The sequence below is a fragment of the Gorilla gorilla genome, chromosome 10 (genome assembly GCF_029281585.2).
Source record: "Gorilla gorilla gorilla isolate KB3781 chromosome 10, NHGRI_mGorGor1-v2.1_pri, whole genome shotgun sequence".
Classification (NCBI taxonomy): Eukaryota; Metazoa; Chordata; class Mammalia; order Primates; family Hominidae; genus Gorilla; species Gorilla gorilla.
In genome coordinates, this window is record NC_073234.2 from 81,912,973 (window position 1) to 81,933,006 (window position 20,034).

The 20,034-nt window shown below is 38.6% G+C and overlaps 1 protein-coding gene across 5 annotated transcripts in view; it reads right to left on the reverse strand.

Moving 5' to 3' along the window:
- The window catches only part of GRIP1 (glutamate receptor interacting protein 1), a 324,577-nt gene that overhangs the window by 283,571 nt on the left and 20,972 nt on the right, over positions 1-20,034 (reverse strand). The window contains exons 1-2 of one of the 5 annotated variants that reach the window (XM_063694130.1): positions 8,483-8,555; positions 6,972-7,271 (exon numbers count right to left, since the gene is read on the reverse strand). The exons of the other annotated variants lie outside the window; for them this stretch is intronic. Coding sequence (XP_063550200.1) covers positions 6,972-7,254 — 283 coding nt within the window. The 5' untranslated portion in view covers positions 7,255-7,271; positions 8,483-8,555. Of the gene's footprint in view, positions 1-6,971; positions 7,272-8,482; positions 8,556-20,034 lie in introns of those variants that run through there. 5 annotated transcript variants of the gene reach the window in all.

The following is a 20,034-nucleotide window of genomic DNA, read 5'->3' on the forward strand; positions in this document are numbered from 1 at the left end:
TACAGTGCTGGCCTACAGCCAGAGTTGTGAGGTGACAGTGCCTGGGTAAAAACCCAGGGACAATACTCAACAGCTCTGTGCCTTTGGGCATTTTACATAAGCTCCTTGTGTTTCAGTTTCTTTGTGAAATGGGGATTAGTTTGGCTACGAGGATTAAACAATATAATGTATTAGGTTGGTGCAAATCTAATTGCAGTTCAACAGCTAAAGCATGTAGTCAATCCTGGCATATAACAAGAGACTAATAAATGGCGTTACTATTAGTAGCAGATATACATATACACATATGTGTAAATATTATATATTTTGTAATATATGCCTAATAAATGTTAGGTATTCCTATTACTGTTAGTATACCACCGTTAGTAGGGTACTAATAGTATTACTAATCACAGAGTATGCTACTACTAGTGAACTGAGGTGCCATGTAGGGTGGGAAGAAGTGAGCACTGAGGCAGAAAAGGATTAGGGAGACCTTCTGGAAGAGGCTGAGCTTGAGTTATGTTTCAAAGGGTAAGCAGAAGTTAGCTAAAGGAAGAAGATGTGTGTATTGGGGGAGGGCGTTCCAGGAAAGAGGGAATGGCATTTGTGAAAGCACACAGCATAGAACAGCACAATGTACAGGCTGGATGGGTGAGGGAGAAAATCAGGGACCAATTACAGCAAAGTGGGAGGAGCAGAGATCAAATTTAAGTGGATTCATTAAGGACTGGATAGCAAGTGGAAAATGACTCTTTCAGGTAGGTGGGTTGTGAAGAGATTAAATAGTTATTCCAGGAGTTAGAAAGAACCACAGAAAAGAATGATAAATAATCCAGCATAAAATGTCCCTTTGAACTATCATTGCATTCTTAGTTTTCAAATTTTTGAATTTTCTAGTTAAAAGTCTAAAATTTCAGAGATAAAAGTTGTAAAAAACATCTGCTTCAAATATCCTCATTGCCATTTTTCTATTAAAAATTACCACACATGAAAATGTGCAAAAACTATTCTTTCATGACACATATGAGCAACTGGATGAATTTAGTACAAGCACAGTTACACTAGTAGAATTAAAATAGAAGCTGAGACAAGCTCTGAGGAAAAAGAACTAAACAACATCATTCTCTATCCATCCTGAATGACCAAAAACCCCTTGAACATATGCTATGCCTTTCCACATACCCACACCTCTCTCTAGAATGTCCTTCACTCCTTTCTTTCTGGCCTGATATTTTCTACTTGGTCTTCAAAATTCAGCTGAAGGGTCACTTCTCCTGAAAGCCTCCACCAACCTTCCAACCAGCTTTAGGTGCTTGTTCTCTTGGTCCCAAAGCACCTCATGCATACTTCCACCTCAGCACTTTCTACACCGTAGTATAATTGTTGCTGTTATGCTTATTTGAATTACTACTAAACTATGAAGTTTTTGAAGACAGAGATCATAGTTATTCAGAATAGATACCAGGCCTGACTCTATCCCTCTAATTCCAAGCACATTACTTAGCACATATTAATTGCTGAATAAAAATATGCAATTTGTTGGTTCAACATCAGACAAGCATAGACTGAAAAATAAACTGGTCATCCCTAGAATAACAAGATGTCTTTTAAACAGATTCCTGATTTCTCCATCTCAAAACTACAAATAGATTATATGGCAAAATATCCCAGAGATACTCAAGCTAGAAGAAAAGACTCAAACGATGTCTCTCAAAGTTGATTTTGAGAGTGATGAGAATGTTTTCCTTCTTATGTCCATTAAAACTCCTTTGGTTTCCAGATCAGTCTACCTTCAAATCAACAGTTATGATTTTTCATTCTTGAGAAAGAAGAACAACTCTCACATCCACAAAATAGGCCATTATAGCATTACTGGGCCATTTTCTCCACACACAAGCATAAAAAAACTAAGAGAGAATTATTCAAAGAATTAATGTTTCAAGCAAAAGCCATTCTGGGTTTTGTCATAATCTTTCAAGAGAATTTTCTCTCTGGTTCTCCCAAAGCATATTTTCTGTACAAAGGAAAATCACTTGACTTTTAAAGCAAAAACAGACAAAATACATGTCTGGAAGTAGTTCATAAATCCCACTGGGGGAAAATTCCTTATACAACAAGAACAGAACAACAACACAGTGAATTAGACAATGACAAAATCCAATGCAAGAGTGCCAATAACTTTTTTTTTCCAGAGGATCCCCTAAATTTCTGCGCAAATTTCTATGCTAGAGGAGGCTGAGTATTAAATATACATAGTATAGTCATATTTTTCCTCATTTTAGACAAACACGGCTTTATCTGACACGCTGAGGTAGTAATCCTTTAGGATAATTTGTCAATTTATCCATTCACTTAAGTATGCCAGGCTCTGAGGAAATGGTAGTAACTGAGACACTGTTGATGCCTCACAGAACTCACAGAAACAGATGTCTGCAGTCAAATGCGGTGAGCACAAAGATCTGCACAGGTGCTACCACTAACCAGGGGCAAGGACAGCTAAGCCAGCCAGTGGGTGCTTTGACAAAACCATGTGGGACATCTGAGGGGAGCTTTAAGGGATGAGCCTAAATAAGTCAGACTGGGGGAGGAAGGGGTGGGCCTGGATCCCTGAACACATTCTTATTTAGTTTTTAAATTTTTGAATTTTCTACCCTAAAAGTCTAAACTTTCAGAGATAAAAGTTGTAAAAAACACCTGCTTCACATATCCTCTTTGCCATTTTTCTATAAAAATTATCACACATGAAAATGAGCAAAAGCTATTCTTTCATGACACATAGGAGCAACTGGATGAATTTAGTGCAAGCACAGTTACACTAGTAGAACTAAAATGGGAGCTGAGACAAGCTCTGAGGAAATGTTATTTCTTTGAGTTAATACAAGTTAATTCAAAAGAACCCTGAGAATTTTGTAAAGACCTGGAAGGATTCCCAAGGGCATTAATTCTGTGGGTCACCTGTCTCTCTCTTACCTTGGCCATGCCTTATAAGGATCGCAGTGCTACCATCACCTAGCATTATTCAGATCATGTTCCTACTGAACATGTGCGAAGTAGAAATAAGCATCACCTTAAAAGTGAAGGACAGAGTAATAGTTTTCATAACAGCCATACTGCCAATAGAAAGGGTATCCTGAATGGAAAAAATAAAGATCATAGTGTTGTAGACTGCTTTATTCTTCAACAGAATTGACTGTGTGCCCTCAGTGCCAAGTTACAATGTGAATTACAACACCAAATAAGACACAGAGCTTGGATGACCTTATCAATCTCGTGGGGGAGAGAAGCCAGTGGACAGGTTCTTACAATACAGTGTTAAATGCCATCCTACGGGATGTTACAGGTGCCAAGAGAAAACACAACAGGAACAACTAAACCAGACTTTGCAGGGAGGAGGGTGGTGTTGAGAAAGTGACATCTAAATCAAGGCTGGAAAGAAAGGTTTACAGAAGAAAAGGGGGATGGAGAGGAGAGAACTCCAGCTAGAGGGAACTCCAGCTAGAACTCCAGCATGTGAAAGGCAGGGAGGCACCATGTGCCTGGTGCAGTCCATGGGCTAGCAGCAGTTCAGGACTGCTAGAAAGGAGTACAGTGGAAGGGGAAAGAGGGTGCGTGTGTGTGTGTGTGTGTGGTAGGGCAGAGAGAGAAATTGAAGCTAGATTGTTAAGTAAGAGCCAGGTCACCAATGAGACTATATTAAAGAGTCGGAGCCTTATCCCCAGGATGATGGGGAGCCATCATGGTGTCTTCAGCACACAAATGACAGAAGCAGATTCCTGCTTTAGGAAGAACCCTATGGATGCCAGGTGGAGAATGGGTTGAAAGGGATCAGTCAGGGCCCAGAAGGGCAGTTAAGAATCTGATCTAAGTAATCCAAAGACTAACAATTGCAAATTGTGAACAATGATTCTAAAATCCATTTGGAAGGATAAATGAGTAAGAATAGGCATACCTCCTTCCTAACCCTCTACCCCATCCCATCTAAGATATTCAACTTAAGACTAATGTAATTAAAATACAGTGATAATAGTACAGAAATAATGCAGATGAATCAATGGAACAAAAAGTCAAGAAGCCTAAGTATATATGAGAACTCAGGTTATTACAAGGGAGGCAAGTGGAATTGTTTTTTAAAATAAACTAGGCTTTGACCATATGTAATAACAAAATATATTCTAGACAAAGATTTAAATATGCAAAACAAAGTAAAGGCAATTCATAAAACAAGACAAGCAGATGCAAAATAAACACAGATACCAATTATTACCCAGCAGATTGGCATGGATTAAAGAAGTTCATAATATCCAGGGGCACTGAGATTATGGGGAAATAAGGACCCTTCTCTACATTGGTAGGAGTGTTTAAATAGGCATGTCCTTTCTGGAAGACAGTTTAACAAAAGGAACCAAAACTTTTAAAATGTGCGTTCGGTTTCACCCAGAAACCCTATTCCTAGAAATGCATCCTAAGGAAATAACTAGACAGCTACCCAAACATGTATGTATCACAGTGGCAATAGTAACGTTCTGAATAATAAATATATTAGTGACAACTAAAACGTCTTGATAGAGACAATGAAATATTATAGAACCACTTAATATAAAGATATCAAACTATTTTAATGACATGAAATGATAGTCACAAATATCAGTACATGAATAAACAAGGTTATAGCATAGTGGGGATAGTACAATTCTGAAATATATATTTGCCTAGAAAAAAGGGAAATTTATATAGAATTATTAATAGTAGTTTTCTCTGGTGTTAGAATTATGATTGGTTTGGGTATTATTATTATTATTATTTTGAAGCACAGTTTTGCTTTGTCACCCAGGCTCTTAGCTTACTGCAGCCTCCACTTCCCTGGCTCAAGCAATCCTCCCACCTCAGCCTCCCAGTAGCTGGGATTACAAGTGTGCACCACCATGCCCAGCTAATTTTTAAATCTTTTGTAAAGACAGGGTCTCACTATGTTGCCCAGGCTGGTCTTGAACTCCTGGGCTCAAGCAGTCCTCCTGGCTCATCCTTCCAAAGTGCTGGGATTACAGGCATGAGCCACTATGCCTGGCCTGGTTTCTGCTTTATCCTTACGTATTTTCTGAAATTTTCTTGCCATATGTATTAGTCCATTTTCACACTGCTGATAAAGACATACCAGAGACTGGGAAGAAAAAGATGTTTAATTGGACTTATGGTCCCATATGGCTGGGCAGGCCTTAGAATCATGGTGGGAGGCGAAAGGTACTTCTTACACGGCAGCGGCAAGAGAAAATGAGGAAGATGTAAAAGCAGAAACCCCTGATAAACCCATCAGATCTTGTGAGACTTATTCTCTACCAGGAGAACAGTGTGGGAGAAACTGCACCCATGATTCAAATTATCTCCCACCAGGTCCCTCCCACAACACGTGATAATTATGGGAGTACAATTCAAGATGAGATTTGGGTGGGGACACAGGGCCAAACCATATCACCAAGAGTACATATTACTCTGATGATCAGAAAAAACATATAGTGTTCATTTTTCTTTTTGTGAAGAAGTGCCAAGAATAACATTGATGGTGGAGTTAATAACTTGAGAGAAACTAGGGAAAGAGCAATTGCCTGTATCACATTTCAAGTCATTAACAAGTGCCTGCTCCACAGCCTCTTCTCTGTGGATTCAAAAGAAAAACTGATACAGAAAAACTTTCTACCACCAAACCTCAAAAGAAGATTGAAAATCCTTATCAGTAAAAGCAGCAGTATTATTGAATAAATTACAACATATTTTGCACTTCAATTGCACAGATAATGTAGATACTCATACACCGCTTTCACACTCAATCCCCATATCACATCTCTGCATTTATCAAACCATGTCAAATATTATAATCAGATAACTTAGCATAAAGAAACATGGCTTTATCTTACGTAGGACTCTGTCTGACTTGCAAGAATTCTCATTTACTCATTTAATTCTGTTTTTGCAATTATGAAAGAATAAAAAGCTGTTTCATCTATTTTAATTTTGCATATCAAGTACAGCATACAATACTAGGGTAAATGTTTTCATAATAGTCTAAAATCAGTAGCAATAAATGCCACCTTAGTTTTGTAATGTATAATTTTTCAATACTCTTGTTTAAATTAGCATACAGTCTTTAAAAGACCATGTTTAGTGGAAGAACAGGCATTTTTACTGGTAGTAATAGTATTTATTAGAGGAATTTATTTCCCCAATGGCTTTATGGTCAATCAACCACAAATTCAGATTCACACCCAGTTTTAGTTTTATCATGGTATTTTTTTCAACTTCTACAAATAACAATTTTTAAATGAGAAATATTGAAATACTGGAATGGGCTAATTGAATTTTTCTGCCATCTGCATAGTATAGAGTTTTTAAATTATGGAGCACATATAGTTCAATCTCCTTGTCTTACTGATGAGGAAACTAAAGCCCAGAGAAAGTAAGCAGCTCTTCTCGTATCTCAACAGTCATTAACAGATTGGAAAACAGGCCTTAGGTCGCCTGACCTCTATTACAGTGTTTTCTTCACTGCGCTACAGAAAGTCTGAGGACCTTATACATGCAACAATTTACAGAATGTTCTCTCATTCATTGAGCTCCCATAATAACCATGTGGAGTATTACTATTATTATTCTCATTTTACAAAGGGATTAACTTCGGCTTGGAGAATTTAACTGACTTTGTAACACTTTCAGTCATGAAGTCCAATGCTTTAGATTCCAAAGCCAGAGCTTTGCCACTCAAATCAATGCTGGGATGTGTTTTCCAGAATTAACTCCCATTAAAAGCAATCCATTGCTGGAAAAGTTTTGGAAGTATAAAATTAAGTGTAAAATTATATAAGAATCTTATAAAAAGATTCATAAATTTCAAGATAATTATTTTCCAAGAAAAAAATCTTTTAGAGTATGCATCTTCTCAAAGCATCAGCTTTCTATAGATAATTAAAAATTGAACTCAGAGAATAATGAAAGCTTACCACTATTTGACTTAGCAAGAAATTCAAGAGGACTCTGATCCAGGTTAACCTTTGTATCGTTAATATCAGGAGGCTCATAGTTTAAGTGAAAATCATCAATGTAAGCGTCTAGGGCTTCGGAGGCAGAGAAATACAGCTTTTCTTTATACTGTATGGAGCCATCAGTATTAAAGCATATGCTGTTCAGTATTAACGTTGCTGGAAGATAAGATTCAGAAGTGCTAAACGGATGTTTCTTAACTGACTCTGCCATGGCTTTCTCACAATGGGCCACAGTGTCCATTCATCTTTCAAGAAATTCTAAACACAAAAAAAGGTACGTTAAGTTTTCAGTTAAGTAGGAATGGATAATAATACTCTTGGAATCCTTGCTAATCTTTCATGTGTAATTACTTATTAAAAATGAAATTACTCTTTATCTCCCTTTATGTTTTATGTATACTTGACTTTCAAGCAATGTTCATTGATTGATAGATGATTAGTTTCATTGGCATGACTGCAAGTGTAAACTATGTTTCAGAAATATATTTGGGGGAAGGGCGAGAGCGGTGGCTCACGGCTGTAATCCTAGCGACTGGAGAGGCCAAGGCAGGTGGAACATTTGAGGTCTGGAGTTCGAGACCAGCCTGGCCAACGTGGCAAAACTCCGTCTCTATGAAAAATACAAAAATAAGCTGGACATGGTGGCGCGCACCTGCAGTCCCAGTGACTTGGGAGGCTGAAGCAGGAGAATTGCTTGAACCCGGAACATAAGCCTTGCTAGGTGACCACATAAGAGAGGTACTGCTCTCCTTCGTTTTCAGTTTTACTTGATTAAACAAGTGTTCTGGAATCTTGAGATATTTTTATTTGCTATGTTAAAAGACGGCAGTCCTCCATTATCACATTCTAGTTTTCATTCCCTTCACCTGTCCCCACCCCATTGATGGGATAAGGAAAGTCACATATAAATTCAAGATGAAAGCAACAGGGGGCCCTGGCATAATAGTGATGGCAAATAGAGACCAGGTAGCAAGAAGAGGTGAGTGCTGAAAGGAGTAGAATTCAGGCAAGAGGGTGTCCTCATGTGATACTCTGGCTTTGGTACAGGAGTTCAGCAGCTGTAGACCTCTCTATTCTCACCTTACATCAATCACTTACTCTTTGCAAAATTATAAAAGGTTGCTACAATTAGTACCCTCATTTTCCAGATGAGAAAATGGTGGTACACAGAGATTAAGTAACTTGTCCAAAGCTGCAGACTAGGGAAGCAACAGCCAGGCTGAACTCCAGCTGTGGATTCTGAGTCTGAACTTAACCATGTGCTAGACTCCCGCCTTATGAGTGCAGTAACTGCCCAGATGACCTGTAATCCTCTAAACGTTCACCACAAGTTACATGCATCAATGTCTGCCAAAATTGGGTGCCAAGGTTCTGTGGTTTCCAATATACTTACTCATTGGTATGTGTGGGGCGAAATGCCATTCATGTGACAATAATATACACATAAGTACCAAAGATTAAATACTTACTTTTTCAGCCCTTTGAAATTTAGGTGGACATGTTGTATTTTCAGAATGTTACATTATACGACATCATAATACCTAAATTTTGCATCTGTGGAATATTTTTCAGTTTCCTCTAATGTACACAGAAGCTTTTGAGAATCAGAAGAAAACTATGAATCACCTTCCCACAAAAATGCACTTTAGCAGACACAGAGGCAATGGGTTCCAGGATTCCTGAGGCTTGTTCATGGTCCTCCTGCATCTGAATTCTAGATTAAGAACTTTTGTCTAAAGAAATTGATAGAAGTGAAAAGAAAGGAAGAGAAAGAAGGCTAACCAGGAAAAGAAAAATAAGACCCTTATTAGGGATGGAACAAACAAATCCAACATCACATATTCTTAGAGATATCATGGTAAAAAATCTTTCGACTTTAGAGGCCCTGCTCAAAAGGTACTTTGTAAATCATGATCGTCTTTTTCCTCCTCCTTCTCTGGATTTGTCAGTATGAATTAATTACTATTACAGATCAGAGATGATGGGTTTTGGAACTGAAGAGACCTGGGTTACATTCGGTTTATCTTTACCAGCTGTGTGCCTTAATCCCCTCCCTAACATATGATTCCTTTATTTTAAATTCTGCTTAATAATCTTTAGACCTTGTAGAGTAGCTGCCTCTGTTTGATTTCCTGCTGCTTTGCACTAGCATAGCCATTTCAGGGGTAAGACATTGAAATACTTTGAAAATAGTTGCTAAAAGCTGCTTCCCTCCACCCACTCTTCCCCCCTCCCTCCACCAGTGCCTTCTTGCTACCGAGGCCCTGGCCCACTTCACCTAGAAGCCTTCAGACCTGCTCATGATCCAGCAACTTAAGGGGCACCATCTGGCTCCACAGATCCCGCTCCTGGCTGTGGCTCATGCCCATTCTGCCTGGTTGGTGCCTGGCCATATAGATTGTTAAATGTTTTGAATATCATCCCGGAAGGGCGGTGGTATGCAGTAAGTGTTAGTGTTTCTCCCTTCCTCATCCTTTAGTGCTTTGCCTTTCTCTATTCTGCATATGTATCATGATTTGACCAAATGATCACGAGAATATGGCTTCTCCCTTCTCTAAGTTCCAACAAAATAAGGAATGGATGGGTATTTGTAGTTCCCAGCTTACGGCAGTTGCTCAATAAATGTTTGCTGAACTGGACTTCAGCCAAAATACTCCATTCACCATAAAGCATTCCAGTGTGACTGGTGCAGTTGGTAAAAATGTTCTGAAAGACGGAGTCTGCTGGGTTTATTGATAGCTGCTGAGAAGCAACAAAATAGGCAAATAGAGTAATGTATTCAAGTCACCAATTTAATCAGAGAATGGCTGAATGCACAGCGAGCAAGAAGTTGATGACAGAGTCGGTGACATTATCATGCATGTTAGTAATATTTTTGAGGTTCACTTACGGCAAATCTTTAACACCAGACTGTCCAGTATGCTTCCACAGCTCAAAGTCCAATTTTAACTGGAGATTTAAAGACGTTTTCTATATCTACTTAGTTGCATGAATAACATTGTAAAGGAAAGTTGACAAATATTTCCAAAACAATCTAGAAAATCAATGTGTAAGATACGCCAGTGATCCTGATAATTGAACACTATTTATAAACAAGTTTATTTGGTGACTTTCATTTTATCATGTACGTGGGAAAGTGCAAATTCATTCTCTTGGTTTTTCACCATATAGGCTCACAGGGGGTTAAGCAAAAAAGAAAGGGAACATTCTTGTAGTTTAAAAAGCAAGAGGACCATATGCAATAGCTTAAAAAAAGAATCTATATATTTCTTAACTGTATATCAAATAAAATTGCAGATTGTTCAGATATTTTCCCTAGCAATTTCATGTTTGAAGTTGGTCTGGCTCAATTCTCTTGATAGTATTTTTAAAAATGTATTCATCCTATAAAATCCTCAGGGTGCATGCATCTACCAGGAGGCAACCCACTTCCTGAAGAATATACAATATTTCAAGTAGAGGGACTAGAGAAAGCCATCAGCTCTGTATTCGTTATCACCTTAGGCTAAGTCAAACTCAGTCAAATAAGCTGAGTCCCTCAAGTCTGGGCAGAGAAAAAGGTCCAGAAATTTGTACTAAGTTCAGTTTCTCCCTCTCATTCAATTCAATTAAACACACAATTATTGACTGACAATGTGCAAGGAACCATGCTGAGCACCGTATAGGGATACAAAGATGGGCCAGGCATTATTTCCCTCACAAGGAGCTTGTAGCCCAGTAGGAAAGATAAAAGCAGCACATAAATGAATGTAACCCAAGGAAAGGCATGCTAAATGCCATCGAGCATCCCCAAGAGTGGCTGAAACACAGAGAAGAGGGAAATTACTTCTGTTTGATGGAAATTGGTAAAGTTTCATTTTAGACAGGGTAGTTAAACTAGGACATGAAAAAGACGTAGGTTTCAGATACACGGAAATGAGGAAAATCGATATGTCAGGAAGAAGAAACACAGTTGAAGACATTAAATAGTAAAATCACACACATATGGATGTAGGAATATATCAGATTTCCTTGGGCTCCTTTCCTTCTGTGGAAGAGCAGGCTAGAATTTCTATGTTATGAACCAAAGTGGTGTGTTTTAGGGCTAGCTATTGTATCTATTTTACAGAAAGGGTAAACCGAGACTCAGAAAGTTTTTAAAGGCTCTAGGAGAATGTGTCTAGCGAGTTATAGAGCTCATATTATTTCCACTACACCACAGTGTCCACTTTGCCTGTCGTCCCCAACGGCAGCTGAATGAAGCCAGCACCGTCTCCACTGGCCATTTCCTTCCAAGTGCCCAACGGCGGGTAGCTCCACATCCAAGGGAGGGCATCCCACTCCACCTGTGCAGTTCTCAGAAATCTCTACCTCAGTTTAAGCCACTGATAGAAGAATACTCTTAAAAGTATTCTTAAAAGATCTTATGGGCCCAAGTCCATCTATGCCACTTGTATCTCAGGCTGCTTGGGGGAGACAAGAAGCACCACGACAGATTTATTTCTTAATCTTGTGAGCTTTTTCCAAAGAACTTGGTAAGCAAATAAAGTATGTTTTATGAAATAGATACCATCTTAACTATTCTCAGTCTGACTCAAGAAATTATAAGCCCTCAAAAATCAAGCTGTGAGTACGCTATATTATGGAGTTTGAATTTTAGTAGAATATAGTCAGTAAGATGAGTTGCATAGCTTTCTGGTAGAAAAGACCTAATGGAAATATGTCACACATTATCTCAATCACCGGACACTGTGATCAAGAATACCTTCTTTGAGAGATAACTTACACATGCTGGTCACTATGATTAACTATCAGCATTTAGACCATTAGCTGATCTTAATGGTCACAAATGAGGAATAGAAGAAACCAGTGTTTGAAATACATACAGCATAGGACTGGCAAACCCTATAATCTTGAGGGTTCAACTCTTCCCTCAAACTACTACCCTACTGCCTCTTGTTTATTCAACAAATCTCTATTGTCAATGTAGAAAGGTAATACACAGTAGAGTTTAGGAGTCTGGCTCTGACACCACACTGACCAGCTTCAAATCTAGCAGCATAACCTTGGGCAAACTAATTAACTTCTCTCTCCCTAAATTGCTTCATCTCCAAAATCAGCATGGTAAAAATACCCAACTCATAGCACTGCTGTAAGGACTAAAAGGGTTAATATGAGTAAAATATTTAAGACAATATGTACATAGTACTACTGTACACAGTTAGTAATTATTATTGCCTGCTATGACCCAGATCGATGTGCTAGCTCCTCCTAGTAGAACATTTGTTTCCTATCATGATGCATATACTTTTTGGTTTTAGGGGATTCCAGCCTGCCTAGTCAACAGGTGGTATAGCAACTCTGGAATATTAAGCACCAAGAAAAGAAACCTAGAATTTCATTCCCTGTATCCATTTATCTCCTTAAATTTACATTCCATAGTTGAAGGGATTACCCTAAAGCAGGATCAATACTTGGTTTATTTCACACACTGGAATCATCTGTAGAGCTCAGGAAAGCCTGAGGCTGGAGGAGAGGCATCAGCAAAATTTAAACTATTTCCCAAATCTTAAGCTTTGAGAGATATTGTGTTCTGCTCTAGGGACTGCTTTTCTCCCGATGTCATTTAGCTTTTTCCCCAGCATTCTCAATCCTCTTTATTTCCAAATAAGAGAATACTCACGATTGTTGTTCTTTTAACGTGGATATGAGCACTTGAGCAAATTTAGCTGCTGAAAGACTTTAAAAGATTTTATTCACTTTAATACACCATGACTAATTGGGGAAAAGAGCAAACAAGCACATTAGTATTATATCTGTAGGCCTATAACTGTTTACCGGCACACTGGCAACATGTTAAGTAGAATTTTACAATACTGGGTAATGAGGAAAAAAAAATTCATTTGCTTGGGGAAAATCTCTATGGACCTAATTTTGAGGAGGAGGGAGGGGAGCATTTATTCATTTTTTTCTAAACTAAATAATATCATCCATCACTTCTAAATATTTTTTTTTTAATTAAGGAAAAAAAATACTAGAATGAAGAAGGGACCACACAGGCTGCCCAGATCCATTTCCTACCATAATGTACACCATATTTTGAGAGTTTTCTCAGTGGAGGTTGTGGCATCTGGAAATACTTGTGAGAAAAATTTAAATACTATGAAGCAAAGGAGGTTCTGAGGAGTATGTTGAAATTTAATGGAAGAGAAGTATTCTGCCTTTTGGGAAAGGTGATTCTTCTTAATGAAAAATCAAATGACTTGAAACAAATTCTTATTTCACTACATCTCTAGGCAAAGTCCTATAGTAGCAGCTATGGGAGTGAAATGGGTTGGCTGTGTCCCCACCCAAATCTCATCTCAAACCGTAACCCCTATAATCCCCACATGTCGAGGGAGGGACCTCTTAGGAGGTGATTGGATCATGGGGGTGGTTTCCCCCATGCTATTCTCATGATAGTGAGTGAGTTCTCATGAGATCTGATGGTTTTACACATGGCAGTTTCCCCTGGGCTTTTCTCTCTCACCTGCTGCCATGTAAGACATGCCTGCTTCTCCTTCTGCCATGATTGTAAGTTTCCTGAGGCCTCCCCAGCCACACGGAACTGTGAGTCAATTAAACCTCTTTCCTTTACAAATTACCTTGGGTATTTCTTTATAGTAGTGTGAAAATGGACTAATACAGGGAGAAAACAAGGAAACGTAGGAGATAGTGCTTTGCCTTCATGGAGATTCTAATGCTGTGGGAGAGAAGAAAAATGTGTTTGAAAGTTAGCAGTTGGCACTGGGCAGGTCATATTAGTCTGCTAATGACTAGAGCCAACAAGTAGAGGTAGACGCTCTGCACAGCGGGTGCTAGAAAGCATTTCCCTGCTGATCTGAGTGGCCATGTCCCCAACACTCCAGGTGCTTTTCCTGCTCTGTGACCAAAGCTGATTTCAATAACAAGAAGTCTGGTCTGGCCTTTTAGAATTCAATAAAAAGTTTCCACTCCAGACACTCTTGGACTTCCATTAGGGCCTGTGTATGCCTTGCATATGGTGGAGAGCCAGATGAGGGTTATGAAACAGACTACAGCTTTTCATCCCTAGCTTGTTTGATCTGTAAAGTAAGAATGCCAGTTGCTTTACTTGAAAGACTCCAGAGGTAGAAAAGACTATCTTAAAAGAGTACAAGAGTAAAGAGTTTTAAATTGGTTGTTCTGGGATAAATTCTATTTGCTTACAACTAGATTTTGTCAGAAAAGTCATGGTTGTTCCAGGTGTGACGGCTTTGTTGCTCTTGGTAAGAGTTGAATCCTTGGATTTCTTGATATTGATTTCTAGATCTCAGGCTCTCCGTTTCTACATACAATTTTCACTGAATTTCTAAACTTAAAATAAAAAAAGAACCTCTTTCCTACAAGTGTTAATATTTAATCAGTCTAATTACCCCATCATAACTTTCCAAATATCTCTTTTTAGGTAAAATACCAAATTGTTAAAACCAGGGCCTTTATAAACATTAGGTGCCCCTGTAAGCTGAACAGCTCACATTTTTGCAGAATATTCAGGCATTTTGTACTTGCCAACTTATCCCCTGGAAGTATCACCTAGAATGAGAACTATTTGGTAAACAGAATCAGTGAACAATCTCACACCTCTGTATTAGCCATTCCTCCACTTCCTAATCTCATGTAGTAGAATAGAAGCTTTAGCCCAGTATTGCCTTATCTTCAGTTTCTTACATGCTTAAATTTGGCAGTTTAGCATTTATGTCACTGTGGGAGGATATCGAACCCAAGAAACTGTTGACGCACACTAGACTAGGAAGAAACTATTTGCTATAAGCATTTGGCAGATGCACTGTAAACCCCACCCAAGATAATCGACTGCCTGAAACATCAACACAATTCAGTGGATACCTCCAATAGACTGCTGCTTATGCTAAACACATAGCAATGAAATTTAAAACAAAATTTAGGGGGCATATCTATACTCAAAAACAAGATTTATACCTCTGTGGACCAAACTTTGAACTGAAATATACACAATTGAGTAGAGACCAGAGGTGTCCAGTCCTACTGGGTCAGGACTGGACAGAGGCTGTGATGACCTGATGTTCACAGCCTCAGAGAACAGAGACTAAAAGCCTTTCACATGCAAAAGTCAATGAATTCAGGAACCAGTGGCTGAGGCAGGACATCCTTGCTACAGAGGCTGAAAATGCTGTGGTCACCACTCAGCACTGTGACCACTGATTGATTGGGGTAGAGGGAAAGAACAAAGCTATCAGGCACCAAACATAGGTGATAGATTGAAACTTTTTCAACATAGGAATAGAATCCCTAGCAGTGATAAGGGAGACAACTACAAAAAATTTGGACAAGAAGAAGTGATCTTAAAGAAAAAAAAATCACAAAACGACTAAAAAACCAAATTAAACCAAACTAAAACTATTCAAGATGAACTTGCAAAGATAAGGTAAAATAAAGTATCTAAGTGAATACAATCTGTGCCAAAAATATGATAAGGAAAACAAATATAGGTCAAGTTCTACAGAAGAGGCTTGTAGAGAGGATTTTCAGAAAGGTAAAAAAGGAAGGAAAATTTTGTGAAAATGAAACACCACATGCAAAATCATGGAAGTTGAATGTGGAATGTTGCTTGGTCCCTGGTTAAGTATCAGAGCACTAAGAAAAGAGGAGTTAGGAGTAGTTGGAGAGAGAAATGTGCTTTATAAATTGACATGGGGCCAAACTATGCTGGTATGTAAATACCAGGAAGAGAAGTTGAACTTGATTTCTAAATAATGGCAGCAGGACAAAGATGTGATAAGCAAGGTGGTAGCATTTACTGGAAGGAGGAGAGGAGGGCTGTGGGGTCCTCAGATGTTTGGGGAGGTGATGAGAGTTGTTAAGATATGACATGAGGGTGTCTGCGCCATTATGTACAATAAAGATGGAAAGAGATGTTTTAAAGGTAGAATTCATAAGGAACAGATTGGGTTAGCCACTGGGGATAAACAAGAGGGAAAATTTAAATATTTTAAGTCTGGGAAGCTGGTGCCACTAAAGCAATGGTGAAAATTAGAAAAGACATTCCCCTAGGAATAAAGAAAAAAAATCTAATTTAGTCATGCTGTTTTTTACATTCTTATTTTATTTTCATTATCTCTTTAAAATATTGTAAGCAGGAACATGAAGAAGACATGAGATGCTTAAACACTCATCATCAAGATTTCACAAATGCATATCTTTTGTTAAAACTGTATCAGATATTTTTAAAGAAACAAAATGATCCAGATACTACTCTGGATCAACTTCTCCAACTCATATCCCTCCCCGTTCCCCCAAGAGGCAACCACTATCCCCAAATAGGGGTTGTTATCCTCCTGCTGTGCACTTTTATGCTTTTCCCACATTTGGATGTTCTTATATACTATTGCTTTGTGTGCTTTAACAATTCATATAAAATCATGCTGCACATCTTTCTGTTTTGTTTTAAAGGCTTTTTTATGGTGGCTTTAGGTTCTCTGCAAAATTGAGAAGAGGGTACTGAGATTTCCCATATGCCTCCTGCCCTGCCACATGTGCAGCCTCCCCCACTATCAACATCCCACACCAGTGTGGTGCATTTGTTACAGCTGTAGCTACACTGATGCCTCATTATCACCCAAAGTCCACAGTTTACAGTAGGGTTCACTCTTAACTACTTTTCATTCTATGAGTTTGGACAAATGTATAATGACACGTATCGACCATACACTAATATTTTTTTGCAGTTTTTTTGTACTTTTTTTTTTTTTTTTTTTTTTTTTGAGACAGAGTCTCGCTCTGTCACCCAGGCTGGAGTGCCGTGGCACGATCTTGGCTCACTGCAAGCTCTGCCTCCTGGGTTCATGCCATTCTCCTGCCTCAGCCTTCTGAGTAGCTGGGACTACAGGCGTCCACCACTGTGCCCAGCTAATTATTTGTATTCTTTTAGTAGAGACGGGGTTTCACTGTGTTCTCGATCTCCTGACCTTGTGATCTGCCCGTCTCGGCCTCCCAAAGTGCTGGGATTACAGGTGTGAGCCACCGCACCCGGCCTTTTGTACTTTTATGCTTTGAACACGTATATATGTTAATATAAGGAGAGCTAGTGTATTGATATATCATATTTGAGGGAAATTAGATATACTGAAGATCAGGTGAAGGACTGGAACTGTAAGTATTGATTTGACGCCAATAAATATATAGGGAATAATTGAACTCTGAGTATAAATTTTTCTCCAGGCATCCAATAGACTCTGAGGTTTTTGAGAGCAATGAGCCTGTCTCATTATCTTTGAAAGCTGCATTGTGCCAGTCATGGTGTGATACTCAACAAATGATTGTCAAATGAATAAATGAACAACTTTTTCTCTTTCTGTAGAATATGCAACACAGCTTGGAAACTGGCAGCCACAGGCAAAATTTGAACTATAAGTGAATTTTGTTAGCCAACAGTGTATTTTTTTCAATAGAATAAATCTTTTAAGATTGGGAGATTTCCCATTAAAAAAAAAACACACAGATCCTGGGCTTTATTGCAAAATCTAAATATCTGACAATACCTGGCTTGTACTTCAGCCTGGCAATAATCAAGGTGAGTAGCTGCAGCCCTCCTTAAACAGACTGTAAGTTTCCAGTGTGATATTACCACTTCCCAATGCCTCTCTGACACCAAGACCAATTGTCTCTTACCACGGATTATTGCTTGCACTGTTGTTTTTCTTATGGTAGGGCATATTTCACTGTATCCTAGCTTCTAAGAAAGAGGGAAAAAATTAAAATGGACTGAAAGGTCCCAGTGCTTCATGCAAAACTGGAAATAACATATTTCTTTGCAAAAGTAAAGGCTGTATCCTTAGGTGTTTAATATGCAAACAGTGTATCTAGGTCATGGGGGATGGCACTTATTTATTAATTAAATAAATATTAAATGCCTGGCTCTTGTAGGTATTTCAGTTTGCAACCCAACCTCCTCTTCTCAGATACTTTTAAGAAATGCAGTATTTACATGAACTTTAAAGAAAATGAACTTTCTCTTTGGCTTTTTAGTATTTAGTCTCACTTGGTTTTTATCCCAATAGAAAATTCTAATAACCTGGAAACCTTGCTAATCTCAATTTTCTCTACTAGATTGACCTGGTAGAACCAGCCATGATTCTCGTGTAATTTACTATCAGCAAATATTTCCAAAAATTGAAATCAGTTTAATTTTGATGTAAACAAGAAAAAAAAATGGGAGCAATTCATTTTAACTCTAACTCTAGGATTGCCAGTTATAGGGAATTAATCAAAAGGTTAGATTTGCCTCACCAAATTTTCACCTTTAAATGATGTAAGACAGCTCTCTAAATGACAATTTATCAATCAAGGATAATCATCAGCAAGGGTCCTGAAAGGAAGATGATGATGAGAAGTAGCTGTCAGCCTGTACTGAAGGAGGACCCCCCACCACCCTGGTCCCGCCCCATTCGCCGCCGCACCACTGCCCAGGTGAGGTTGAACCACTTCTGACTTTGGGATGGGAAGGCAGTGGCTTTAGCACCCAATCCTCATAACTGGACAGAACAGAGTGTCAAAAAAGGTGGCAGGGACTGGCTGGCTTTATGTCTCAAGTAGGGTGTCCTTCTGTCCTAAAATGAGCCTCTATTCAAGCTTTACTCCAATCATCATCTTAGATAAAATAGATCTTTCAGGTCTGTTACATTAACAGAAGTTTATTTTTATAGAAAACATGGTCTTCTGTTAGAAAGTAATGTTATTAGACTTAAAAGTAGGGGACATCTGAACCCTTGCTGGAGAAGCAGATTCTAAAAGCCACACCATCCCTTATCCCATGTTTGTATGAATTCAGACACTTAATTTCCAGCCCTGATGGGTTTCCTTTCCACTGCATTTTAAAGCTATTCCTGCATATCTAGCATGAAACTAATCACCATGAAAATGTATGACTCTTCCTAGATGGATAAGAGAAAAACAACAGACAAAGCACGATGGCCGTAATGTCTCCAAGGCGACAGGAGGGATTCTATTTTAGGGGATTTTAAAGTTTGCTCTTAAATGTCTGAAAAAGTCATGTTTCAAGAATTTAACTTAAATTTGGGTTCTTACAGAAACATAAAAGGTATTTTAAACTTTATTAGTCAGTAGTTTACAGTTTTCTCACACCCTAAGAAGGTAAGTCCTCATAAACCCTTAAGGGGGAATTCTCTACATTTAAAGTGTACTTATTAGTGAAAGTAATGGTACAAAATTATTTCAAAAGTTAATAAACATAAATAAACATATATATATAAGAATGTTTATACAACTGATTTGTTAATGCAAAAAAACCTCTGAAAAATAAAGACAAAAGAAATCAATAAGAATGATACAAATGATACACAAGATTCTTGCTACTATTAATTAGCAAATTACTTTGAGAACTTAATGCAACCTAAGCTAACTGTAGGTTTAGGATGAGGACTCTCTTCGCAGCTAGAAAAGATCCTTGTAAATGTGAAGGAATGCCTAGTAAGTAAAGTACAGTAGTAATTAAAATTGTAGTCTTGTATTCCTGTAATCCATTCCTTTTGGGAGCATCCTTTTGGGGGCATGACTGCATGTGGATATGATAAGCAACCAACTTAAAATCCTTCATCTAGCTGGGGCAGGAGAATGGCGTGAACCCAGGAGGTGGAGCTTGTAGTGAGCCAAGATCATGCCACTGCACTTCAGCCTGGGTGACAGAGCGAGACTCCGTCTCAAAAAAAAAAAGAAAAAAAAATCCTTCATCTAAAAAGCAGCTCCTGGCCAGGCATGGTGCCTCATGCCTGTAATCCCAGCATTTTGGGAGGCCAAGGCAGGAGGACTGTTTCAGCCCAGGAGTTTGAGACCTGGGCAACACAGGGAGATCCTGTCTCTAAAAATAAAAATAAAATAAGATAAAATAAAATAAAATAGCCAGGTGTGGTGGCATGCACCTGTGGTCCCAACTACCTGGGAGGCTGAGGGGGGAAGATTGCTTCAGCCTGGGAAGTTGAGGCTTCAG